Raw genomic sequence first — 27,881 nt, 5'->3', positions numbered from 1 at the left:
CCACGCACACGGTTTTATTTATACTCCATTGCGCAAGAGCGGAAAACCGAACAGATCTGCAAGCTACCAACCGCGTCGTCCAAGACGAACAATCTTTGGCGATAGATTGTAGATCTGTTTTCTTTTGACAAGCTACTGGGGAGTGTACTACTTTTTCTTGTTTGTGCTCTGCGCGAGTGCGCGCGCGAGAGAGAGAGACAGCGGGTACTACACCGTACACATTTCTCATTATGAGGTACAGTAAACGCTACAATTCTCAGCTGTATATTCAGAATAATTTCGTCATATGTGGATTACTCCTGGAGAGAGTTAAACGAGGCTCCCGCCGCCTATCACACTAACTAGTTTGAATCCCAAAACAAAAGTTGTTGTTTGGGGGACAGTCACATAGGGATGATGACCCCGTTGTCGTTGTTGTTGTTTTTTGGCACAGCTGTCGTTCCACTTCCATGTGTTTTGTTTTGAGAATTATAAACTGCGTGGATTATTGTCATTCGATTAGTTTGATTTTCGAACATGCGCCAGTATACTTTTATTGTAGGCTAATTGCAAGCATACCGTTATAGCTACCGTTATAGCCCATAGACTATACATCAGGAAATTGCATGTGAATGATGTGAGTGGCAGTGCCATATTCTTCAATTTGACTAAAGTTAGTTCAATCTGTAGACATTGATGATAAAATACTGATTGCGCGCGCGTGTGTGTGTTTTGTGCAGACAGTCTACTCGTAACTCCATAGTGTCATTGTACAGATCTTCTTAGGCAGATATTAGGTTCTTAGCTTGCTTGATCCTTGATGACCATTTCTATGCATTTGATGTATTATTATTATTGTGTGTGTGTGTGTGTGTGTGTGTGTGTGTGTGTGTGTGTGTGTGTGTGTGTGTGTGTGTGTGTGTGTGTGCACGTGTGTGTGTGTGTGTGTGTGTGTGTGTGTGTGTGTGTGTGTGTGTGTGTGTGTGTGTGTGTGTGCACGTGTATACCAGGTGCTAAAGCCTGTGTCCAATGTGATGGCCAGGCCTGGATCCAGATGGCTGCTGATGTCCATCTTGCTGGTTCACCTGCCAAGCAGTTTATCTTCTCCAGGTGAAATACAATCCACCGCCTTGATACAAGACTGTCATATATTGATATTCATATCGATAACCGTCTTCTTGTGAGAGAACCCCCTGCGGTAACCGGAAGGCTCGACCCAAAACACACAAGCCACCATTTGTTTTGTGGACGGTGGACTGCTCGCTCCCCAGCGGTTATATTTTCGATTAGTTTTACTGGTTATGTTCGGGAATAAGGTTAGGGTTGGGCATACCTGGTGGCGACCGTTTTGACATCACCGGATTTGACTCCGGGGTGAGTGTGTTTTGGGGCGAGCATTCTTGTATTTCGCCCTGGAACCAAGGTCTTGAGGCTATAAATCCCTATTTTGGTTTATGGGCGGCAGTGGCTCAGGGGTAGAGTGGCTGGTAGAGCAGCGGAATGGTGAACCATGAGGTTCCTACATATAGTTCGATCCTCTGAACCCATAATTGCTCCCGATGTGCAGGTTGGTGCCTTGCATGGTTTCCATCAGTGTAATGCATATAAATGCACCATTTACCATTTTATGTCATGGGTGTGAAAATTGTCTCTCTCACACACACACACACAACTTTGTCATACAACAGAATATTTAGGATTAAATGATTAATGTTTCCTTTAAATGCTGTTGTGATCGTGAAGAGAAACTAGCAACAAAGGACAAAGTGAGTCCATTTATGCCATAGAAAGGGCTGGTTTCCTTCCTGTTTAATGCACAATATCGTGCTGCTTCCTCCTCTGCACTGTCTTACTAGAAGTAGGTGGTGGAGTCAGTGGATTGATGTGAAATGGTTGGCAGTGTGACAAAATGAGTCTGTGAGACTTCTGTCTGTCTTGAGCAGTGAATCTCAAACTTTTTTTAAATTTCATCAAGAGAACAATAAAAGATCAATCCATGCAATAGCCGGCATAAAAATACAAAACATACATAATAATACAATAATGACAGTTAGGAAAAGGCTTTAAGATAAAGGTGGGTTTTCAGCAGAGTTTTTGGATATTGATTTTGTGCATCTTAGGTCAGTAGGTAGGACATTCCAGAGTATGGGGGCCCTGGTTGCAAAGGCCTGGACCGGCTGCCTTAGTCATATCCTGTGAACGTGTGCTACGCTACTACAGTGCAGTGTTTGTGTATACACATGTGTGCATGGCGGAAAGAGATTATATTTTTGGGGAGCATTAAATCAGCCGGCTGACCTAGGAATCGCTGTCAGGCATTAGAGCCTATAGAGCCTACTTGGAACGATGCAAATTGGGAATGCATGCCCCACCCAGTTATTATGTAGGTGTCCGTTTTATGCCCATAACCCATATATGGAGATCGGTGGGACGAACCCGTATACAGAGTACGACCTGGTCCAATTTGTATTCTCTCAGAGTTACAGATGAGGGCATTGAGGGTTCCTAACTCAAATGTTTAGATGGGGAGTCAGGACACCCTGGGACCTCCTCAAGGTCTTGACTCAAAAATAATTACTGATTTTATTCTGTTCTAATTTAGTTGAGGTAATGAATTGTGTCGTTTTTAACAGCCATTGCAGTGTAATTTTGTCATGCTGCGCATCTCTGACGTGTAAAGTTATGAATGACAATCAAGAAGAACTTGAACTTGAACTCTCCTCACCTTTTCCCATAGGTCCTCCATGGTTCCTATCTCCTCCCCGGTGCCATATCCACTGTGAGGCTTATGATAGGGTTCACTGTGAATGGGAGCCTGACCCTGACCCTGACCCCTCCACCAACTACACCCTCTACTGGAAGTCAGCCCACGACGACAAGTAACCAACACTCCTCTTACACAAAACACAGTGTGGTCATGGCCAGTGCCCCCCCCCCCCCCCTGATAAACGAGAGCTTTCTGCACCTGGCAGTTATATGACTGAGTCATTACTGTTTCATTATTACACAGCTTGGTTGAATGCTTGAGTCCACTCCGGCCAATCGCTGAATTCAGTGGTCTGTTATTTCTGGATAATGATTAATGACCGCTCCGCTCTATAACAGACCGATGTCTAATCCCAGTCGGAGCACCTGCTGTGCCCCGCTGATTTACTGCTGTTTCCAACATGACAGCCATGTAAACACACACACACACACACACAATGTCATTCACAGCTAAACATTGCTCTCAAAAATGTTAGACGATGCAGTAGCCGGAAATGGATTCTATTTGATCAACTCACTTCCTTGTTTTCCGACACCAAGCAAGGAAATACCTCGTTTTGTTGAGTCAATGTATTAATTCATGTATAAAGTAGCCATGCAATTAGCGGGATAATGTATGGCTGAGTGGTCATTGTTTATAGATAAATCACCGACAGGCTGATTAACCACCTCCGCTTTGCGTCAGTGGTTTATCAGTCTGTCGGTGATTTATCTATAAACAATGACCACTCAGACATACATTATCCCTTACATAAATTCAAAGACCCCGATAACTCTGTTGTGCACTCTCAGAGTTACAGACCTGTATAACCCCCTTTTTGAAACTAGTTCCTCACCACTCGCCCTACACACTTGGTCGCTATATGAGCATAGAGTTATAAATAATGGCACCGGAAATCCCCTCCCATCCACTTGCATTGAGTGTTTCGAGCAATGCTTGAATACTTTATTAACAGTTTGCTAAGAGGATGTTTAATCCAATAATTTCCAATCAACACTCAATGCAAGTGGATGGGAGGGGATGCTCTACTATGCTCATACCGAGTTGAAGTGTGTAGGGCGAGTGGCGAGGAGCTAGTTTCAAAAAGGGCCTTAGGGTCCATTTGGAACCCCCTTGAGGAACCCCAAGGGTCCCTGGACCGGCTGCCTTAGTCATATCCTGTGAACGTGTGCTACGCTACTACAGTGCAGTCAGTGTTTGTGTATACATGTGTGTATGGCAGGAAAACTGATCTTCTCTTGATAGTCAGTGGAGAGGTACAGAGGGAGATTATATATTTGGGGAGTGACATGCAGCATTAAATCAGCCGGCTGACCTAGGAATGGCTGTCAGGCATTAGAAGAGCCTACTAGAGCAGTGCCCATGGGGCACTGGCCTACTTGGAACGATGCAAGTTGGAAACGCATGCCCCACCCGGTTATTATGTATGTGTCCGTTTTATGCCCATATATGGAGTTCTTTGTCAGGCATGCCCAAATACGGAGTCTATGCAGTGATGTCAGAAGTAATGTCAGGTGTCCCCTTTCATGCCCATATATGGAGTTCTTTGTCAGGCATGCCCAAATATGGAGTCTGGCCCGGGCAGAGGCCTTTCGTGGCGATTTTGGACAACCATGGGTCCGAATGACTCGACACCGGGCACTATACTCCCAGTGGGGGTGTGGAAAGCGTGTCTCGAATTTGAAGTCGACGGGGCGAATGCGTGGATTACAGACGTACAGATGTACGTACACACACGCATAGACTTGGTGCATTTATACTGTAGTTACAGTAGATATGCACACTAACCATCAGGTTGCCCCTTCCTCAGGTTTTTGAGGGGCGCTATACAGCTTTTGTCCCCACACGTCTCAATATTTAACATTGACAATGAAAGGAGAAATTAGGTCAAATGTCTGCCAAATATGATGTAAATTTAACCAACCAATCACATGAATTCAGTTGTTCATGAGATGATGTATGATGATGTATATGGAATCTTTTTAAGGAAATTAATAAAACCTTATACTTTTAAACAATGCAACTTTGAGTTGGTGTTGTGACTTTAGATAATGTCAATTACTTGCATGAGAAGGAGAGAGGTGGTGGAGTTAGCTGTTTTAGTAGACAGTTTGAGGGTCCAATGGAGTTAAGAGGTTATGTCCAATTTACTACTTTCCATTGGTTCAATATTTTTTCAATAGCACTGATTATGGAATAAAATCAAAAACCAACGACATCACTCACACATGCCACAAATTAGTAGTGTTTTTCTGCTCAGCCTTGCTTGATCCCTGGCTGCTCCTCCTGTGCAAACGGTGATCTCATGACAACAAATAATGAACACATCGTGTGATTTCCGTGAAATTGTGCATGCACATTCCCACTAGGCCGAGGAAGAAATGCCACATGAACATTTTCAACTCAGCCTCATGGTGGCGCTATAACTGGCCGAAAAGTGTTTTACCAATAACTGCATGGATCTGTGGATAACTTTGTATGCCAACTCCCTAGAGGCCAAGGAAAAACATTTGCCTGGAATTTTTCACATCTGCGCTTTATAGCGCCACCAGGAGGCAGACATATGTAAAACACATTTTCTAATATTACTCCTTCAGATTTTATCCAAATTTCACGCGAATCGGTACACATTCTCTTCATAGTCATGTGATCAAGACGGGTTTGTTTGATTTCACATAATCCACCCTCATTGGCTACGATTTGCTTCTAAACTTTTCAGGAGTAGCCCGCTTTGTACCCGTTTTGTACAAATCACCACAACTACTCAACCCAGCGTCCGATTGTGGTGAAACTGTGCATGCATATTCCCACTAGGCTTTGGAAGAATTGCCACTTGACAGTTTTCAAATCAGCCTCATGGTGGCGCTACAACAGGCCAAGCCGCGTCACACACACACACGTTTATATTGCTCCTAAACATTTTGCCAAACATCACACATACACTCCTATCCTCCTGGTGGAGACCTGTGCCCAGAAGGGCACTTTTTCTAGTTTTTTATGTTTTCGTTAGGAGATGGGCGGCTGTGGCTCAGGAGGTAGAGCAGGTCGTCCAATGATCCCTGGATCGGCGGTTCGAATCCTGGCTCCTCCTGTCCACATGTTGAAGTGTCCTTGGGCAAGACACTAAACCCTACATTGCCTCCAATGAGTCGGTCGGTGTGAGTTTGCCGCCATTGGTGTGTGAATGTGGGAAGTGAGGAGGCTGGCGTCGACTGCTTCACCTCCCAATGTATGAATGAATGAATAATGAACCAATGTAAAGGGCTTTGAGCACTTGGAAAAGTGCTATAAAAATACAATTCATTATTATTATTATTCATTATAGATGACATACGGGGCCATCATCACTATGTTACTAGTGTCCTGTTAGGTTAGGTTTGGGCTTAGGGTTGAGGGGGCATAAGACAGAGGGAACAAAGGAACACTGGTCAAGTGGGCATCTAAACATTGTGAGCATCTCCTTTCCTTTTCTCTCCTCTCCGCCCCCTCACCTCCCCTCCCCCTCCCCTTCTATAGGTCAAGGCAGGTTAAGGCGTCCAATGGAAATGGCTCCATAAGTCGGCCTGACATCTTTGGCCACATTGAACTTAGTGTGTGGATCCGTTCAGAGAACCAGCATGGTTCTGCCACTTCTAATGTGACCTCGTTTATTATATCAGACATCAGTGAGTCCTTTGCAAACACACACAAACTCAACCCTGCACCACCTATACTCGCCATTCACACGCTCACCTTAACCTTGATTAACCCTTGCTAAGCTTGCATTTAACTAGTTCTATTGGCCTTGTCGGCGTCCTGTTTGCTTAAGTTTTTTTTAGTATAGCACATTTCATATACAAAGGCAAGTCAAAGTGCTTCACACAGTCCATGAAAGGGCTTTCAATATATGTGACAAAATCAGTGGTGAAATAACTAAATTTACTTAAGTACTGTACTTAAGTACAATGTTGAGCTGTTTGTACTTTACTTGAGTATTTCCAATTACTTTTACTTCTACTCCACTACATCTCAGAGGCAAATATTGCACTTTTACTCCTCTACATTTATTTAAAAGCTTTAGTCTTTTACTTTATAGATTTTGATTAATATTACAAAACATACATTACCCACTTCAGCGCTATATACATTTTAGCTATTTGAAAATAGCTGATCTACAAACGGCACATCCCGATGTGACGCATTGTGAGCTTGTAGATCTGCTGTTTTCATTTTTTTTTTAGACTTTCTGCATAATGAGTACTTTTTTCTTTCTGTACATTTTGATGCCAATACTTTAGAATTTTGAATTCCAGGCCTTTTCTTGTATTGGAGTATTTCTATATTACAGTATTGATACTTTTACTTAAGTAAAACATTTGAATACTTTGTCCACCTGACCACTGGACAAAATCAGTCCAGCGGTTTGCAAGACTATTCCCAGAAATGTACAGCTACAGACACACCCTCTTCTGTTTTCCTCAGTGCTAAACCCCTTATCCCTAAACCTTTTCTTTACTATTGTTTTTACTATTTTGAAAAACATTACATTTGTTCAACTAGCAGATCACGTTGTGAGCTTGTAGTTCAACTATTCAAAAATGTTTTTCAAAATGGTAAAAAAAAAAAAGAAGTTTAGGGACAAAGAGTTTAGCACTGATGAAAATTGGGCCCTTAGCCTCCTACAGAGCCACGGCGTACAAAAGCATAATATAAGTTGCACTTTTTCTACTCGGTCAAGTTTCACACTTGTTTTATTATCTTTCTTTGTTCAGGGAAAACAAAAAGCAATACAAATGTGTGCTAACCGTTCTCCATAACATGTGTTGTGGGTCCCCTTCAGTGAGGTGGCCAGTGCCTAAGGTCACACGCCACAGTGCGGAGCCTGATGGAACACTGGAGATCCAGTGGGAGTCCCAGTGTGGACCACAGCTTCACTCTGAGGGCCACTGTGAGACCCGGCATCGCATGGAAACGGACCACGGTTGGCCTGAGGTGAGAGAGAGGGGTAGAGTGTGGCTTCATTGCCGGTGATTTTATTTGTGTTTGTGTAATTACCAAATGGTCGAAAAGACCATTTGGGATTTCAGTGTGGGATTTTTGGTCTATCTTACGTACTGTAACTCTGAGCTTTAAAAGGTATTATTCAGTGAATTCACTTAATTCAAATATCACTTTTTCCCCCTTCTTTTGGATCCTCCCTGCTATAGAGTGTGCTGAACATATAAGGAGTTCCTCCCTGTCCCCAATTAACCCCTGGGGTCAAAAAACCTTAGGTTTATTTTTTGGCTAGAGGGCCTTGGTGCACGTGCTGTTGGCCTGTCGCGTGTCACCCCACTGTAGTGCGTGTGCATGTGCACATCTTGTTACCGGGGCAGACCGGGAGGTTTCCCAAATCACTGAATGCTCCTTTAACTTTGAGAGTGTTCAACTCATTTGTACACTCAAAAATTGTGCTACAAAATGTTCATGTCCCCCAAAATTCTCAAAATGTCTAGGACCCCCAGAAGCAAAGATTTGAGTTAAAAATGCATGCTTTAAAATAATATATATTCAAAGATTTGCACAAACGTTCACGATTAAAAAGAATATAGCAGATCTATAAGCACATACAATTAATAATATTAATATATTAATAATGTCTGCTATTTTTGAATAGCTAAGGTTTAAAATAATGGTTAAAGTGGCTAAAAGCTGGCCCCGGGGCGGTGGCGTGGTGGTGCCTGACAGTGTGTTGTGGGTTCGAATCCAGATCCCGACGAACTTTGCTGCGTGTCACTCCCCATCTCTCTCCCCATTTCCTGCCAGTCTACTGTCCTATCATTAGCCCAAAAACAAATATTAAAAAACAAAACAAAAAAGTGGTTCAAAGCTAAAGTGACACAGATGCGTTCCCGGTCTTAAATGGGTGAATCTGTGGCCAGATTTTACTTGTGGTTGCTGAGTAGTGTGCAGTAGTTTTAATTTCAACCCCTCCTTGTTGTGCCTCAAGGGAGACGGGGGATACCACGGCCTTTATACCATAGAAGGAACCCAGCCATACACCTGGTATGAGTTCCAGGTACGCTGCTCCTGCCAAGGCTACTGCAGCTCCATGAGCGACTGGAGTCCCGTCTACCGAGTGCAGAGTGCAGCGGCTGGTGAGTCCTCTCAATGGAACCCTGCCCTGTGAAATACTGTAACAAGAGTGTTCATTTCACTCTGGCATCCTAGCCTGATTATCAGACTGTAGCTTTCTTGAAGCTTCAGTCTGACATTGTCTCCTGTCTGAGCGATTTCAAGGGGGAGGGGATTAGAATTTTCCTCAACCAATAGCCATTGTTGTTGTTTTTCCCTCCTTCCTCATGTGTGTTGCGCTGTGTGATGATGCTGAAAACGGACCTCGGCGCTGATTGGTTGTTCGTTAGACCCACCCCCACCACCGATTCTCATTGGATAATAAATGTTTGCACAGAAGAAATTATAGGTTCACAGCACAACACCAGACCAAGAGATGCAGTCCACTCAGAGAGTGGGCGGGGTCTTTGGGCTGGATCCGGGCTACTGGCATCCACAACCAGATCCAACATTGAGGAACCCGGGAATGGGTTCCATCCAGTGTTGTTTTTGGCAGCAAATTTAGATTTTAGTTTTAGTCCTAGCCTCTTGAATAGTTTTCATTTAGTTTCAGTCACATTTTATTCACCTGGAATGTTTTAGTGTTAGTCTAGTTTTAGTCGACTAAATATCATAAGATTTTAGTCGACTAAATCTACAGTTGATTTAGTCGAACAAAATGTATTTTGGCGGGCCTTGATGCCTTCGTAATGACTGTTTTTTTCACATGCTGAAAATAGCCGTTCTACAAGCCCACAACGTGTCGGGCTGCGACACGTTGTGAGCTTGTAGATCGGCTATTTTCAGCATGCAACTAATTGTAAAATGGCTTTTACTGGATCTCTTGTCCACCAGTCCCTTCCTAACATTTTAGCCAGGGGAAAATGGTAGTCGACGAACATTTTTGTCATAGCATTAGTTGACGAAAACAACACTGGTTCCATCACATTTGGAACCGTTTCCGGAGCCGGTTTGATCACACTGTCAGAACTGGTTAACGTGGCTAATTCGTACACTATAACGGTTGAGGAATAAGTATTGCAAAATATGTCCCAAGTGGTTCAACGTGATATTTATGTATACGTATATGTGGATGTTAGTTGACAGATGTGCTCGTGGCAGGATCTTCAAACAACATGACATGAGAAAGGAGAATACAAGTATTATATTGTCCCAGTTCAACGAGAGAGAGAGAGAGAGAGAGAGAGAGAGAGAGGTGAGGGGGGGAGAATGAGGAGAGAGCAAGAAGAATGCAGGGAGGACCCAACGCTATCTTTGCGTGAAGACCTTGACAAGTTTCCCAGAGTCGGAGAGAAAACATTAATATAATTGCACAGGATAATGATCAACCTTTATATGAAAGAATGCTAAATCTTAGTGATTGTGATGGTTGAAGACATACACAGAACTAACACAAAGTAGACAGGCCCTCGAATAGCCATTCTGGGGTCAACATGACTTGATCACCCCGTCATGGTATGTGGACTTCACGTCTGCTATATAATTACAATAGGCCTACTAGCGGTTATCAAACTCCAAGGACCACCGTAACTCTGAGCATCGCTCATCATCGCCCGTGTCACGGGGCAACCCGTGCCCTATATACAAAGACACATGAACCTGCCTTCTATAACATGCAAGGACTAATGTTTTAAACTTGTGTATGGAAAACTGTGTTCACTGATTGTTTGCTAATTGTCTCTCGTGCACTGCTGGTGGCATTGCCCTTGATTTAGGAAGGGGCCAAGTGCTAGGCAGGGGAGGGGTGTCTCCTTATGCTTTGAGTAATTGTCATTGAGTTTTCATTCTGATTTATACTTGTTTAATTGGAACACATTATTGAGAATGTTTAGGTTACTGTTTATTCAAGGTGGTTGTTAGTATTTATATTAGTGAAGTATTGGAGAAGAAATGTGCTAATTACTTGCGCAAGCAGAGCGCGCAAGTAATGTCAAATGACCATATTTCTTACGTCATCATTTAGAGCTAGTCATACACGTATTTCTTACGTCATCATTTAGAGCTAGTCATACACATACGTGTATGACTAGCTCTAAATGATGACGTAAGAAATATGGTCATTTCGTCATCATTGGTCCAGCAATACGGGCACAGATTTGATGTTTTTCTGGGGGGGTCCTGAAATGGCGGAACGGCTGTCACGGTTTTTGGACCAAAGTGACCACAGAATACCGCTAATCAACTTACAACTACACACTTTATACAGTATAGAGTATAGAGTATATATGTATACATATATATTATATGCCTATATACTATATATATTTCTTACGTCATCATTTAGAGCTAGTCATACGTATACTATATACATAATCAATAAAAAATAATTTACCAAATTGTGCCTGATCTGCTGGGACCAGAGTACGTGGTGTGTATGTAAGAAATATGGTCATTTCGTCATCATTGGTCCAGCAATACGGGCACAGATTTGATGTATGACTAGCTCTAAATGATGACGTAAGAAATACGTGTATGACTAGCTCTAAATGATGACGTAAGAAATATGGTCATTTCGTCATCATCGATCCAGCAATACGGACACAGATTTGATGTTTTTCTGCGTAAGCCTCAAATGTGTGTGTATGTGTATGACTAGCTCTAAATGATGACGTAAGAAATACGTGTATGACTAGCTCTAAATGATGACGTAAGAAATATGGTCATTTCGTCATCATTGGTCCAGCAATACGGGCACAGATTTGATGTTTTTCTGGGGGGGTCCTGAAATGGCGGAACGGCTGTCACGGTTTTTGGACCAAAGTGACCACAGAATACCGCTAATCAACTTACAACTACACACTTTATACAGTATACTATATATATACTATATATATTTCTTACGTCATCATTTAGAGCTAGTCATACGTATACTATATACATAATCAATAAAATAATAATTTACCAAATTGTGCCTGATCTGCTGGGACTAGAGTACGTGGTGTGTATGTAAGAAATATGGTCATTTCGTCATCATTGGTCCAGCAATATGGGTACAGATTTGATGTATGACTAGCTCTAAATGATGACGTAAGAAATACGTGTATGACTAGCTCTAAATGATGACGTAAGAAATATGGTCATTTCGTCATCATTGATCCAGCAATACGGGCACAGATTTGATGTTTTTCTGCGGATGAGGAAAAGATATAGAGAAAAAGATATAGGTGGGGGAGTTATGTTTGCTATAAAAGAAGATATTTCCATTGAAGAAATTCCAACTGAAAGCAGGATATTAGAGAAAGTAGAACATATATGTATACATGTAAAAGATAAAAATCTATATATCATTCTTATGTACAGATCACCTAAAACAGAGCTTTCAAACACATTTCTCGAATACATGGTACAGTATATATCATCTCCGACTTCTGCAATTTTGATAATAGGAGATTTCAATGAAGACCATAATACTAAGATAGAAAGAAGTATAAAGACCTACATGTCAAAATTAGGCTTTAAACAATTAAATACAAATCCAACTACAGATTACGGAAATATTTTAGATCATGTATATTTTAACAAATGTGAAAGTATTATTATAGAAATTGAAGTTAGAGACACATATTACTCTGACCATGATTTAGTATTAATATCACTATAGTCTAACATGAAATAGATTTAAAATTAAAATTAAAATTCTAATTCAGTTTATATACTTTTTTTTATAGGCGTTTACATACATAAATTAGATAGGTAGTAAATAGTTACACCTAATAATTACACATTTCAAATGTTCCTTCACAGAGATATTGAGATTCCACCGTTTACAGAAAAAGTATACTGTATAACATATTTTAATTCAGTTTATATACCTTTTTTTTTCAACACATATAAGTGATTTATTTTTCTCTGAAAAAAAAAAGGGATCCAGAATATATCTACAACGATAAAACAGTATTTCTTATATAGATAGAAACTAGAATCATACTTAATACTAAATGTTTACATGTATAGTAGGTAGCAAATAATTACATCTAAACATTAATCATTTCAAACATTCCTTCACAGAGATACTGAGATTTGGCAGTTTACAGCGGGCGAAAACATTACATGCGCGCTCTGCTTGCGCACTAGTTGGCCATTTATGGCCTACTAGTGTGCAACAAGCAAGTATGCACTCGACAGAGTGCAGTTCTAGTTGAGTCTGTGCCCAGTGGTAGGATCCACTCCTATTTGAAGGAGGCTGCAGGGACAGGCTAGTTAGTTAGAAGTGGGCAATGACACAGGTAACATCCCTGATAGTAAGGCAGCTTAGCAAAAAAATGTGGACACGGCTGACAAAAGCGCCAAATCTTTTCCACATGTTCTCCATAACCATACGTTTCATTTTGGAAGGGGAGCCACGTCATCAAGATGTCAGAAGGCGGCCATCTTGGCGTTCAAAGATGGCCGCCATGTAATATCTATAAGTGCCACTATCTCAGCTTCTAAGCCACTTAGAAGGTCAATCTTGGTGTCAAAATATACATTATCTGGGTCAAGGAATGCAATAAGGTCATTGAGAATATCACTAGATGTTTATTTGTGCCAATATCAAATAAATAGGTCATTCTAGCAACATATTTACATCATCTTCAACTCTTTTAGCAGTCAGATACATTGAAAAATGGAGCATGAAGTGAATGAATTATCTGTTACATTTACAACTGCAAAGAGCTGTGCAATTCCAGTGTGCCTTTTACATGAGCACCTGTAACCTGTCACAGGACTGGCTCTCCTGTGAGAGCCAGTCAGGGCAAACCCTTACTGGCGTCACACTTAAAGACACATAAGGTTGTGGCGTCTTTAAGTGTTCTTTAAGACCTTCTCAGACTCCTCCCTGCCAGTGGCGGGAGGTTTTCGTTCCGAAACCGAGGTACAGAATTTCATTCATGAACTCAGCACAGGGCATCATTAATGTCCTGTGGGTTTAAGAGTGGTGACGTCAGACGCCCAAAGCCTCAGGGTTTATAAGGCCTGTGTCTGCGTCACCGCCTCACTCGAACACTTTTCCTTCTGCCAAGAGCAAGACAAAAGGGTGTTCAGCAAAATATTTCGCTTACTTACTTAAAGAACCATGGTTACTAAAGTAACCTTCGTGTTCTTTTAAGTTGTGTTGACCTATGGGACCTTATGAACTCCCGTATCCTGAACTAGCCAGTGAGTCCTAGGACTTGAGGATAAATAAGGGCTGGGGATAAACGTTAGGTTTGTAGCCCGGTCCCACAGGGTGGAAAGGTGAAGTCTTAGACTGTCAGTGTCTTCCCGGAGCGGCTAACTGGGGTAGGACGGAGACTGCCCCAGGCAGCCTGGGTTTTATAGAGGGAGGAGGGGCGTTGCCTCATTTCCTCTAGAGCTCTTGTGGGATGGACTTGATCGGAGTCCATTTATGGTGCGGCAGCTCCCAAGACCGCGTGCGCTAAAGAGGGCACTGCCACATCTAGGTTATAGTATGTGGCGAAGGTCGAGGGGGAGGACCAGCTTGCCGCTGTGCAGACATCCTGGATTGAGACACCCTTGTGGAGTGCCCAGGATGCTGCCATGCCTCTTGTGGAATGAGCCTTTAGCGTTAGCTGGGTGTAGGCCAGGCGAATGGCCTGCACTATCCAGTTTGAGATAGTAACCTTTGTGACAGGTTTTCCCATGGTTCTGTCACCCCAGGATATGAACAGTTGATGACCTATCCTTGAGGGGCCTGTTCTGTCCATGTAAGTGCGGAGCACTCTCACTGGGCAAAGGCAGTTCAGCCTCCTGTCCTCTTCAGTAGCGAAGGGAGGGGGGTGGAAAGCCTGTAGAGGTCCACCGGTACGCAAACTGAGAAAGCGGGTCATTGTTGATTGGGCTCTGGCCTTCTGAATTGTTGCGACAACATTCGGAGGGAGACCGGCCTCAGTCAGCATTAGCCTCTCACGGGCCAGACCCATAGGTCTAGGTCCTTGGGGAAGGGGTGGAAGATTTCTCGTCCCGCCTGCGTGAGAAGATCCGCCCGTAGAGGGAGCTGCCATGGTTGGCTGTAGAGGAGGGGGGCTATCTCCGTCCTCCAGACGCCCCAGGCTGGTGCTACTAGTAGTACCGTCAGACCCCGAGTCCTCACTCTGTCCAGAGTGGGAAGAATGAGACTCAGTGGGGCGTATAGGAGGGACCTGGGCCATTGGTGTGCTAGAGCGTCTAGCCCCAATGTCGATGGTCCTCCCATGGCGAAGAAGAGAGGGCACTGCTCTGAGTCAAAAAGGTCCACCTTGGGTGTCCCGAACCTGTCCCAGATCTGGTTCGCTACCTGGGGATGTAACGACCAGTCTGCGTAGCGGAGGGGTCCTCTGGACAGCAGGTCCGCCCCTGTGTTTAGAACACCCGGGACGTGACACGCTGTGATGGATAGTAGACGAGCGTCGCACCACATCGTGAGTCTCAGAGCCAGCTGGTGTAAGCGAGGGGACCTGAGTCCCCCTTGCTTGTTGATGTAGCACATAGTTGTTGTGTTGTCTGTCCTGACCAGGACGTGACAACCTCGGATGCGCGGTTCGAAATCCCTCAGAGCGAGGAATACCGCCATCAGCTCCAGATAGTTGATGTAGCAGGACCGTAGTTGTTCTGTCCACATCCCTCTGGTTGTAGTGCCCTCCAGTGTGGCTACCCAGCCAGTCATGCTGGCGTCTGTGGTGACGACTTTCCTGGTCAGAGGTCTGCCCATAGAGACGCCCTCTGAGAGAGCCCGTCTGTCTGCCCACCATTTCAGGGCCAGCACGCATTGTGACGTCACTGTTACCCTCTGGTGGCGATGGTGCATAGGTATGCGTCATCCAACGTTGAAAAGGTCTCATATTCAGCCTGGCTAGGCGGGTTATGTGAACCACTGAGGCCATAAGCCCCGCCATCCGGAGGCATGCATGAAAAGGAATCGAACGATCCCTCTTGAATGATGCCGCGGAATGTATTATTGCCTCTATTCTCTCTTGGCTCGGGCGAGCTGTGAAAGAGATTGGTATAGTGTTATACCGATGAAGTCTATAGACTGTGTCAGAGTTAACATGCTCTTCTCCTGGTTGATTTGAAACCCGAGAGAAGTTGGTGGCAGACGCGGGTCCCTCTGTAATCTGTCCACCATCACTTACATGAGCACCAAAACCAAACAGAATAGGAATACATCAAAGTAAAGTCCAAAAACGAACCATAATTGTGTACATATATTGCCAGAATGAACAAAATTATCTATTATTGGCAGATTTAGTCACTTATTGATATTCCCTATAGTTATATTGCATTCCTTGACAAAGAAAATGTATACATTGACACCAAGTTTGACCTTTTAGGTGGCTTAGAAGCTGAGATAGCTGCACTTATAGATATTACATGGCGGCCATCTTTGAACGCCAAGATGGCCGCCTTCTGACATCTTGATGACGTGGCTCCCCTTCCAAAATGAAACGTATGGTTATGGAGAACATGTGGAAAAGATTTGGCGCTTTTGTCAGCCGTGTCCACATTTCTCTAAAATATGGCCCTAAGCTGCCGTACTATGAGGGTGTGATCAGGGTACAGCCTGTAGAGAGCTCTTATCCAGTTGGGGTTTGTTCGTAGTCTTTGCTCAAGTGTTCATTTCATTTCTCAGTATTATTATTATTATTATTGTTATTTTCCTGGTTTCACAGTGTTGAATCTGTACTGGACTTTGGTGGAGGAGTTTGTGGAAAATAAACGCCCTTAACTACAATTTCTGACTGTTCTTGGAGCCTTGGCCGTTCGGGCAACTTCACAGCCCGAAAAGATGAATTATTTATATATATTCGGGTGACGTTGCCCTGCCCACTTTTCGACCATCGCCCGTTATCGCTGGTAGTCGCCGGGTCCAATAGACAAATAATGCACTTCCGGAGAATTCGTCTGGCTGTCGCCCACTGTTAAAACGTACTGTGAGAGGAACTTCCAAGGGTCCATTTGGAACCCCCTATAAGACCGTTTAGGAATCGTTAAGGAACCGGAATTGTTGATAGTACAAAGGAACCAATTGAACCATTTGTTTCCAGTCGTACACTCTCTGAGTTAAATTAGCACTCAGGATTTTACAGAGTCTGATAGTTGCATGAGCGATGAGCCTTGGATGTGAGATGATCAAGTCTGTGTTGGAAATGGATTAGAAGAACTGCTATTTTCTATTTGTTTATTCCTCACGACTGTGTATGCCTGACTGAGTTTCTTCTTGTCTCTCAGCCCCTCTCGGACAGCTGGACGTGTGGCAGGACTGTGGAACATCCTCTCGAACTTCTGAATGTGTTCTTATGTGGAAGGTATGTGTCAGGTCATTAGAATCTGAATGTGTTCTGATGTGGAAGGTATAGTGTGTCGGCCCATTAGAAGAATCACGATCAGATAAGATAGACCTTTATTGATCCAGCGGGGTCAATAAAGATACAGAGGAAATTCCGTGAGATGGGAAGAACCGTGAGATACAGCTACGTAAAGAGTAGTGACACAGTAGCTATAGCAGTACAATTTACAATTTTGCACGGACATTGCTGTTACTTGGAGTGGTTGCACCACTCAAAAAGAAAGAAGAAGAAGAAACAATATCAAAGAAAACACTCAGCAATGAACAACACTATACACCAGAAACAGTATTCTGAACTATGCAGAAACAAATACAATCAAATCACATCAAGTGTCAACTGGAATGCACTGATATCAATACAGAAACACCATTGGCAAGTATTATGTACATTTCAAGTACGTACAGGGAATTTTCTCTGGCTCGTCAAAGCCAATATAAAACACCACGACTTAACGCAGGACAGGGCTTACATTGGTGCAATGCACACTGCTAATACTGACTGCCTGAACGGACATTCTGCAAACAGCTTTGAGTTGGGACAGCTTTTTGACAACACATTTTGCATAATATATTTGTCAGTAGGATAACAGGACGACCCCCACCCCCACCCCCCAAAAAAACGCACTCGCACACCCTCTTTCTAAATACAATAAATAAAATTAAAAAACTTCCATCCTGTGTGTCTCACCCAGAGGCTGTCCAGATGGCAGGCTCGTGGCTGCATTCTGGGATACGAAGTGAAGTTATCTTACGCTGATAGCAGAGAGGCGCTGGTGAAGAATGTGTCCGCGGCCGCGAGTCAGCCAGACCACCGGATGAAGTGTGACTCCGTGCACTGCCACCTCGTACAGGATGCTAACAACTCGCTGACGGGCGTTTCTGCAGTGACTGTATCAGCCTACAACACCTGTGGGTTTACAACACCAACGTTTCTGACTCTGCCAGTGCCAGGTAATGGTTGTTGGAGCGCCTAATAGAAAAGACTAGATATATATATGCAGAATGGAATTCAAGAGGTTATATTATAGCGTGTACAAAATGAGTATATGGATTGGTATAGCTGCTTTGGATTGTGGATTGTGATTGTGATTTGGAAGTCGTTTAGACTTATGATATGGAAAACTTGTGTTCATTATTCATCCATTTATTTGCTATTTTTATGTGAAGCACTTTGGACTGCATGCATTGTATGTATGATGATAGATGCTTCATGATTAGTTTTATCATTTTTAATTATAATGGTGATCCTATGATTATATGATCGTTGTCTTATATTGAATGCCAGTCTCTCTGGCATGTCAGTAATTCAATAATTGATCTCTTGCATACAAAGGAACGGAGAATGATAAGCTAAGACTTCATCTGAAGATGGATTTCGAGACCATGAACGTATCCTGGGATCCGTCCTCCCAACCATGGGATCCGTCCTCTCAACCCTGGGACGACCTGAAGGAGTATGTGCTGCAGTATAAGCAGGCGGGGCTTCCTCCAAGCCAAGGTTTTGATTGGCTGAGAGTCAATGACACACATATGTCGGTCACTCTGACAGGTAGGTTTGGCTTGGCATGGTTTTCGTACTCAGCACATTAACCCATTATGACTACCCCCCCATCTAAAAGCCATACAAGGTATGGCTCCCCCATATCTTACAAGTATGATTGAACCCTACAAACCCTCCCGCGCACTCAGATCAGCCAACGCAGGGAAACTGGAAGTACCCTCACTAAAAACGCCGGGACAACGCTCCACACGTCCCAAACTCTTCTCCCTTCTGGCTCCAAAACTGTGGAATGCACTTCCCATTGCAGTCAGAACTGCAGCATCACTCCCAATCTTCCGCCGTAGCCTGAAAACCCACCTTTTCAGACTCCATCATGGCCCATAGCACTTACCCTAACCCCTTAGATAGCATTTCTGTTGGCTTAGATAGCATTTGACACAGACTTATAGCATGTTATGTAGACAGCACTATAATTGTATTGTATATAGTCATAGCACGCCATAGTACATATGTATAGCATAGTAGTGAATATGTATAGTTTATTATGTATAGTGTATGTATAGTTTCATCATATAGATATTCCACTGTTACCTTCTTAGCTTACGCATGTTTCATGATAAATGCTTTTATGTGATGTATTCCCATGCTTTTGTTCTTGCCTAAATGTAAGTCGCTCTGGATTAAGAGCGTCTGCTAAATGCCTAAATTGTAAATTGTAAATTGCAAAGTAAAGAAAATCTCAAATGTATTTCTGTTAACACACACAACCCAAGGACCCCCCCCCCCCCACACGCACACTTTTCTTCTTTAATTTTCTATTTCTGTTTGCTTTTTAATGTTTTTAGTTATCCTTCTGGCACTGATCTAAATGTTGTCTATATTTGTTTTGGCATACTACGACCCAATGTTGGGATAGTAGACACTTGACACTTTTAAGCCTGAGTCATACTTACACACTGCATACTTACAACTAACACGGTAGGCTACTTTGTAAAGGGACGTGGGGGGATTATTGATGAGAATCTTTATTTAATTCTGAAAGAGTCTGTTCTGTCATTCTTCCAGATGTTATTTCCTCACCATCACTGGTGTGACTATGGTGTGATGATTGTGTTCCCAAAATGGCAGATTTCCTCATGTCTTTGTCTCCATCTACAGGTCAATTTAAGAACTACACTCCCTACCAAGTGTCCCTATTTGCAATATCAAAAAACGGTGACATACACAACCTTTCCTCTGTGATTGGATATGCACTTCAAGGGGGTGAGTATTTTGGCATGGAATTATTGCAGGTGGATCATCATACAATAAAAGCTTTAATCTCTATGGTTTTATTTGAATAATAAGCTATGGATCATTGTCTTCCTCTTAATCACTCCTCAGTGCCAGCTAAGGTGTCCTCATTTAGGGTGGCTTCCATCGAGTCGACCAGTGTCACCCTGTCTTGGGAGTCCATTCCACTGTTCCAGAGGAAAGGGGTGATTCTGTTCTACCAAGTAGGAGTGGAAGGTCACGAAGGTATAGTGAAATGAATGTAGACTAGACACGTTAATGAAACTCTGCTGTATACAGAGGCGAATACGTCTTTTAAATAAATAATATTTTGATCCTAGACATTTGTTCTCCCAGCAGTGCACAATGTGAGTGGGACGCAGCAGCTTGAAAACGGCACCTTTGTGTTTGTGCTGGAACAGCTGAGTCCAGCCGAGGACTACGAGGTGTGGATCAGGGCCGTGAGCGAGGCTGGGCCTGGAGCTAACGCCACCTCCAGGTTCAAGACCAAGGACCAGGAACACTATGGGGGTACTCGCCATTTAATTTGTTCATTTACAGCTCATATTCAGGTACAGACGTCAAATTATATTTTCTGTTCCTCAAGATCTTAGTAACAATTAGGGGATTTCTCGGTACCTGACTATTTGATTCCGATTCAGAGGGCTACGATTTGATTATGAATTGATTGCCGACGCATCTCGATTCCAGTACATGATTTTTTCCCCCCCTCACTGTGTGACCAATGAAGTGCTTTTTTTTTTTTTATCCCACGATTTTGTAACACATTTTTCACCCCTGTATCTAATGTGATCCTGGGCTCTACACACCCTCCACCAACCTGGGGAGAGCAACGGACTTGAACTCATGCTTCCTTAGTTCCTACATGCATGAGTGTCCAAGTTGCTCCTTTACACCTGACAGGGGGGAGTTTCCCTGGTTGGACGTAGTGCGTGGAAGGAACACGTTATTCCAACCAGTTCCTTTCCCCTCCATCAGGCGCCCCGGCTGGCCACGGGGAGGCAGTTTAGAGACCAGGATTACTGCATGTTTTTTGTGAGGGTACGGGGAGAACACGCGTTCATGTCCACATCGTGAGTGAATCTTTGAATCGATTTTATTTTCCACCCCAAGTAACAATAGAGTGGCGTAGTCCGATTATCAGAGATCTGACATTTTGCACTTTATTCATCTTTACTTTGTATAATAAATAATTCTCTCTCTCTATATATATCTCTCTCTCTATATATATATATCTATCTCTATCTCTATCTCTATCTCTATCTCTATCTCTATCTCTCTCTCTCTCTCTCTCTCTCTCTCTCTCTCTCTCTCTCTCTCTCTCTCTCTCTCTCATAGGCTTCCTGATGCTGCTACTCCTGGTAACTGTGCTTGCGCTTGTGCTTGTAATATGCACACCATGCATAGCAGTTATTCTCAGCCGGTGAGAGAATAGTCTTGTACGATACTACTACAAATAACTTATTTTTTCCTCTTGTGTTTTCCAATGCATGAAATCTTGCGGTCAATAAATGAACCCATGTTAATACATTTTGAATGATGTGTATTATATTATCATTACATCAGTTTATATTTTATACCCTAATGTGTGTCTCTATATAGGGTTATAGAGAAACGCTGTCCCCTGGCATTTCGGTGTTGCTTTGAGAAAGTCCCCGACCCTGGCAACAGCCAACTATTCTATCACTTTAAACACCAGGTGAGAAACTGCCTGGCTGACTGGCTGGCTGACTGACTGACTGGCTGACTGGCTGGCTGGCTGGCTGGCTGACTGACTGACTGACTGACTGACTGACTGACTGACTGACTGACTGACTGACTGACGAGCGCTTTTAATTAAAAATCAGTTAAATGTAAAGACAGAACACAGCAGCGTCCACTGCCCTCACACACTCTTTGCTTCCCCCAGTCAATAACAAACCGTGTGCGTGTGTGTGCGTGTGCGTGTGTGTGTGTGTGTGTGTGTGTTATCCTTTGCAGTTCAACGACTCCTGGCCTTGGATCTGTGTGCCAGTGCCAGTGCCAGAACCACATCCGGAGATCAGCCAGGTGGAGGTGGTGGTGGAGCATCAGCCCCAAGGGAACATCCCCCGTCTCCAGGGACAGACTGAGGAGGTGGAGGGACACCCACAGACGGACCCCTGTCTCCAGGGACAGACTGAGGAGGTGGTGGGGTGCTCTCAGGCGGACGCAGAGAACCGTCGGAGGGATGCCGCTGTCAGAAAGCCGGAATGGTGGGAAGGACCGGAGCGGAGGGCAGGGTTTAGGAGAGAGGATTACAGTAAAATGGTTGACTCTGAGGAAGAGAAGGAGGGGGACGAGGACGAGAGGCATGAATCCTCCAACTCGTCCGAGGACGATGAGTCTTGCTCAGGCTACGAAAGGCACTTCATGCCCACTGCCTTGGAAGTGTTGACGGTCTGACTGTGTATACCACCTCTATTCCTTAGAGTGTAAATGGTGTAAGAGTGTAAATGTTGTAAAAATGTATATATTTATGCATGTTTTTTACTGTCCTTTTCTTTTATTGTATATTGGAAGTCAATGGGGCTCTGACTGGACTGAAACCATGCCCACAGATTACTGTTACAGTCACATGGCGTGGTGCTGGTTATTTATATTTTTCTACTGCCTGACAAGGTGCAAACAACTCACAATATAAAGAAATGTTTAAAGGGATATTTCACTTTCAAACATTAAAAGAATAGGCCTATATAAAATGTATAAATGAAAACATTAATGGAAAAATCTCTGCCCCCTCGCACATTAGAAGTATATTCTATTTGAAAGTGAAATATCTCTTTAATGCTATCTTTAATGAGTTTACATATTTGCTATAATGATAATGATAAAACGCATTATAACGTGCATAGTAGTAATTTCAGCTTCATCACAATGATGAACCGCCGACTGAGACTGACGACTGAAAAACAATGCTGTATAACTGGATGTGTGTGAGTGCTCTTGCACGTTGTTTCCCCAACTGTTCGCGGACCACAAAAAGGGGGGGGGGTTTATGTGAAATAGGTTATGATATTAGAGCACCCCTCTGTGGTTGTAAGAAGGGTTGGCCAGGGTGACGTGTGCCCAGAACAGAAGACATGGTTTTATTGTTATGATAATGTATGGACACTGTGATTTGTGGAATAAAGCCCCACCACACCAGTGGGATTTGATACATTTTCCTCCCTCCGTCTCCTCACTTCTGGTCGTGACCGCTCGGTCAATCCAACAAATGATTAATGCATGTTTTAATTTCCACAAGTATCGGTAGGCTACGCAGTATGGGAGTAAATGCACTTTACACTTAATATACCACTGGAGAAACTGGGCAGGGTCACCAGTGTTCTTCACAATTCAGGGATGATGGCATTATAGGCTGTTGAATAATCTGTCGCGTCTGTTTCAGTTTACCAGGAAGAACCAGAACAGGTGAAGGAGTTTTGTGCTGAGCCTGTGTTTCGGGTTGGCATTTATAGGTGAATCTATGCCAAACGTCTTCACCATAGCCAGGTCCAGTTAGCAGTTCTCTGGCAACGCTCAATACGAGAGGATCCAATGGAGATGTTGACCTCCCCGGTGGCCTGCATGGTAGCATCAAGGTGAAGGCATACATGAGGAACTCAACGAGGTAATAAGGTGACCAAAATAGCATGCATGCAGGGAGTGACCACAAGGGGTCAGCAGTAAGCAGTTTGTCACTCAAAATTCTCATTTATTGTTTTATTGAATACTTTATTAACAATTTGAAAAACACAAAGGCATGGTGGCACAGATTTATACCAAATTATGCTAAAAGGATATCCCAAATAAGTCCTAGTCTGGGCTTGTTTAAAAAAGATGTTTGACTGCAGTCTGCAGTCAATGATTTATGTTGTAGCTACATGCTCACCCTGAATGCTGCATGAAACATTTAGTATTTTAAGTTATATATTTCTGTAACGCATTATTATAACTCTCTCATAGGCATACTGGCATAGCTTAATTAGTGTGGTTGCCCGAATGGGCAACCAGACTCTTGTAACTGTGACACTTTATTATTTCACTGGAGTAGTCTTTATTTTGACGCTTTATACCTCCCACACTGTACGCTGTACGCACTTGAGCCATATGTCAAATTGACCGGAAAAATCGGGAATCGTGTGCTTGTATTTTGTTAAGAGAAATGTTGTATAGTTTAATTGATATGAATTTATTAGTGAATTAAATTTCCCCATTGACATGAATGGGAAAAGGCAAAAATTCACATTCAAGTATTTGTTCCTCGGAGACTGTAATCACTATAGTTACAAAACTTTTAGGGATAATTCCACATTATCCCTAAAATTATTTAACCTTAAAATGTTATCGGTCGGCCTCATGGTGGCGCTATAACAGCCCACTTTACCTTTTGGCTTATAACTCTTGAACCATAGGTCGTAAAATAAAAAATATCTCTGGACCCATCCAATTAAAACTGAACTGCAGAATTTTGAAAGTGCGTATCGTTCGGCCGTAATCGTCTTCCGAAGTTAGTAGGAGGGGCCTATATCACAAAAAATGCCATAAATCACGAACGGAATGTCCAATCCATCCCACATTTCAATCACATGTCAAAGCAATTCCATTTTCATCCATAGGGGGCGCCGCAAATGCGAGAAATGTAACCGTTTGTCGCAAAAACATGAATTTCGGGGGTTAAATCCCCTCCGAATTACTTACGCATGATCTAAGGCGTGACTTGAAATTGTAATTGGCTGGCAATACTAGTGGGAGGGGCATATGTAAGCCACTGCGGCAACCACACTCTGCAATTTTTTTAAATTTGTGATGCCTTTGACAGATGTTTGTAGAAGTCGTTCAGTTATTGTTACATCATTTTGTAATTAACCTCTTAAGTCCTACATAATATATACACTTAGTCGCACAACAATGTTCAATTGTAAAAATGGCTGATCTACAAACTCACAACACAGCATTGTGAGGCTGTTTTTGAACATTTGTAAAGGATAATTTCACATGTTTCAAGTGATTAAAGGATGGATGGCTTTGCTGGCATTTAATGTGAATCACCACCAGCCCAGGTGAAATGTATGCATAGTTCTTGTGAGGCTGGAATCTATTTTACAGTATGGCTCTAGATGCGGAACATAGAAATGTTATGTCAGATTTTCACATTCAGAACCGTGTTAATCAGACCAGTGTGTGTCCATGTGGAAACCTCGTATGAATCTGATCTCAGGTCAGAATGGGTTAATCAGACCAGTGTGTGTCCATGTGGAAACCTCGTATGAATCTGATCTCAGGTCAGAATGGGTTAAATACTACTGAAGTTTCACTTGTATAAGTTTGGGTAAGAAACTGTTTTTTTTTTTGCAGAGACTTTTTGTCTAATCACGTGGTCTGGTTCTTTATTTTCTTTACTTTATACGATAAAGCGTCCAGTACAGGAGTTATGTACAATTTGTCAATTTGCAGGTATTTAGAACAAAATTATAGACTCAAAATCTATACATGCTGCAAGTGCTCCGTCTTCCAATAAATAAGGTTTATCAAGTAGAAATACATGTTTGGTTATGGTGACATACATTTTGTGCGTTGTACATTTACATGACATTGGCAGTTATAAATAAAATTGATATAAATTAACATGTTTTGAGTACTGAGTTATTTCACTGAGCTGGTCAGTTCAGGTGAAGAAGTTTAAATGGTTTAATGTTTGAAATTATGTTAATTTATTTATTATTAGCCAAATTTGTTTGATACATATCAAGTAGTGTCTAATGGGGGTCTAATGGGGGCTCAACAAATGTGGATTTGGGAACAACTGCAGACTGCAGTACAGTATTACGTTATTAACAGATCCCTGATTGATCTAAAACGAATCCACAAATCACCAACAACACAGCAATAAGGCATTAAAACGTTTCCTTTGGAAAGTCAGAAAGTGACGTGCAAAATAAAAAATAAAATCTGCCAATTTATACACACTATGTTACACGTATACCGACGGTAGGATACCGTGTCTTTTAGGGGCGTTTCTGTGGTCAAGATAGGGCTTTTTTTTGGTACTGTAGCCTACCTGTCAGTTCTGCTGCTGGAGTCGGGTCTTCATGTAGGCTATAGCCTATGTGGTCTTCAATGTATAGCCTATGTGGCGTGAACACTAAATCCAGGCTAAAATCGCGAGATAGTCAGCAAGTCATTAATTACAGAAGTATTTCACACACCTTTGATTCGCTGTAATAAAGGAACTAAAAGGTGATCATGAAGCAGAGGGAAACACAAAAGTCAGTTGGCAGCGCCACAGCCCAGCGACACCCACGTTGTGGCCAGAAATGTCACTCCGTTTGTAAGCTAAAGGATCCCACATAATGTAGGTTTGTAATAATGTTGTTTTTTGATGAATTGAACAATGTGAACTTTTGATGAATTGAACAATGTGGACCCTCTAAAACAAGTGTAATGCTTAATTGGGTCGTCCACTCACAGTTAACAGTCTTTGTATTGAGTTTGTGCTTGAAATGTACTGTAATTCTACAAACTATTAATAAAATATTTAAATCAATCAATCAAACCAGAGCTAGACTACACCATGATATATTATTAGGAGTACAATAACTTTGCATTGTGAATAAAAAGGTATAGCCACAGTGGGGTTGCAGTGTAATGTAATGCTGAAGGTTTAATCACAGGGCTGTCTGCTTTATGTACTATGATTAAACGTGCATTCTGGTATTGTGAATCAATGATTGAGAAAAACATCAGAGGGGTTTGAACCCGTGAAGTTATATAAAGTTTAATTCAAAGTCGGGTGTCTAAACCGCTAGACCACTGAGGACGCTGCCAGGAAGGGGACTCATGTCTGTATTGACTATTTATAAGCCGTGACGTAACCCGCTTCCGGGTCTTACTCAAGAAAGCTCCACGTCCTCGCGGGCGTGGCCTCACGTCATACCCGGAAGGAAGTGCCGCCCCCCCTCAAATCAAGAAAGCTCCACGTCCTCGCGGGCGTGGCCTCACGTCATACCCGGAAGGAAGTGCCGCCCCCCCTCAAATCAAGAAAGCTCCACGTCCTCGCGGGCGTGGCCTCACGTCATACCCGGAAGGAAGTGCCGCCCCCCCTCAAATCAAGAAAGCTCCACGTCCTCGCGGGCGTGGCCTCACGTCATACCCGGAAGGAAGTGCCGCCCCCCCTCAAATACGGAAGAGACGCGTGGAGGGGGTTTTGCTCAGTGTTGTTTTGCCACGTCACCATGTCGGTCGTCGTCGTGTCCACAGCAAGCAGGTACGTTCAATGTTATTTAATACTTAACGTTGTTGTTGTTCATACATCTGTGATCACTTTATATGTTAACTTGTTGTGATGTTTATATATTATGTTCGTGCCACTCTGTAAAACCGTGTTCCAGTAGCCGAACGGTTAACGTCGGCGCCTAGTAGACAACGGCCAGGGCCCGGGTTCGAGTCCCCATCGAGGACTGAGAGTTAGCTTCATTCTTACCAAACTAGCACAATTGTTTTAGCTTTTCTCGTCGAGGTCCATTATTCATTCAGTATTTGAGCCTAAAAATGGTGGTCCCGTGGCTCAGATACGGAATGAATAAAGGACCTCGACTTGATGCAAACAAACAGTGTTGTATTTGTTAAGAAGAAAATAAACTCGGTCATCGACTGGGAAGTGAACCCGGGCCCGGATGTTCACATACCATCGGCTTAACCATTGGGCTACTGGATCATGGTTTTATAAAGTAGTAGTAGTAACATATATGAACACAACACAGTAGGAACAAAGCATTCTGGGATGCACGCTAGTTCGTTAGCTAGCTAGCGTGCTGCCGTCGTGAACGTGCACAATGATAGTCAACGGACCAGCGCGTTCATGTGTTTGGGGCCAGGCTGCAATACCTTCATTCGGCCACTATGTCCATTTCGCCTCAGGGTTTCCTCTGGGTGCCTTCTCT

The 27,881-nt window shown here is 43.0% G+C and overlaps 1 protein-coding gene across 3 annotated transcripts; it reads left to right on the top strand.

Moving 5' to 3' along the window:
• The first annotated feature begins 184 nt into the window (after positions 1 to 184).
• On the top strand, positions 185 to 23,118 carry il12rb2l (interleukin 12 receptor, beta 2a, like). Of its 3 annotated transcripts, none has more exons than XM_083780146.1 (15): positions 185 to 235; positions 990 to 1,089; positions 2,717 to 2,858; positions 6,263 to 6,411; positions 7,566 to 7,717; positions 8,715 to 8,862; positions 17,027 to 17,103; positions 17,837 to 18,095; positions 18,478 to 18,693; positions 19,804 to 19,908; positions 20,029 to 20,163; positions 20,278 to 20,448; positions 21,277 to 21,361; positions 21,541 to 21,637; positions 21,919 to 23,118. In XM_083780146.1, the coding sequence occupies exons 2-15, from the start codon at positions 1,014 to 1,016 to the stop codon at positions 22,360 to 22,362; spliced, it is 2,256 nt and encodes a 751-aa protein (XP_083636272.1). In that variant the 5' UTR covers positions 185 to 235; positions 990 to 1,013; the 3' UTR covers positions 22,363 to 23,118. The 3 variants fall into 3 exon arrangements, with proteins under 3 accessions (XP_083636272.1, XP_083636271.1, XP_083636273.1); XM_083780145.1 differs by having other exon boundaries at positions 20,275 to 20,448; XM_083780147.1 differs by lacking the exons at positions 185 to 235; positions 6,263 to 6,411 and having other exon boundaries at positions 20,275 to 20,448.
• Positions 23,119 to 27,881: the final 4,763 nt, after the last annotated feature.

The sequence above is a fragment of the Protomyctophum parallelum genome (genome assembly GCF_964188405.1).
Source record: "Protomyctophum parallelum genome assembly, chromosome: 13".
Lineage (NCBI taxonomy): Eukaryota > Metazoa > Chordata > Actinopteri > Myctophiformes > Myctophidae > Protomyctophum > Protomyctophum parallelum.
This window is presented reverse-complemented; position numbering and strand designations above follow the sequence as displayed.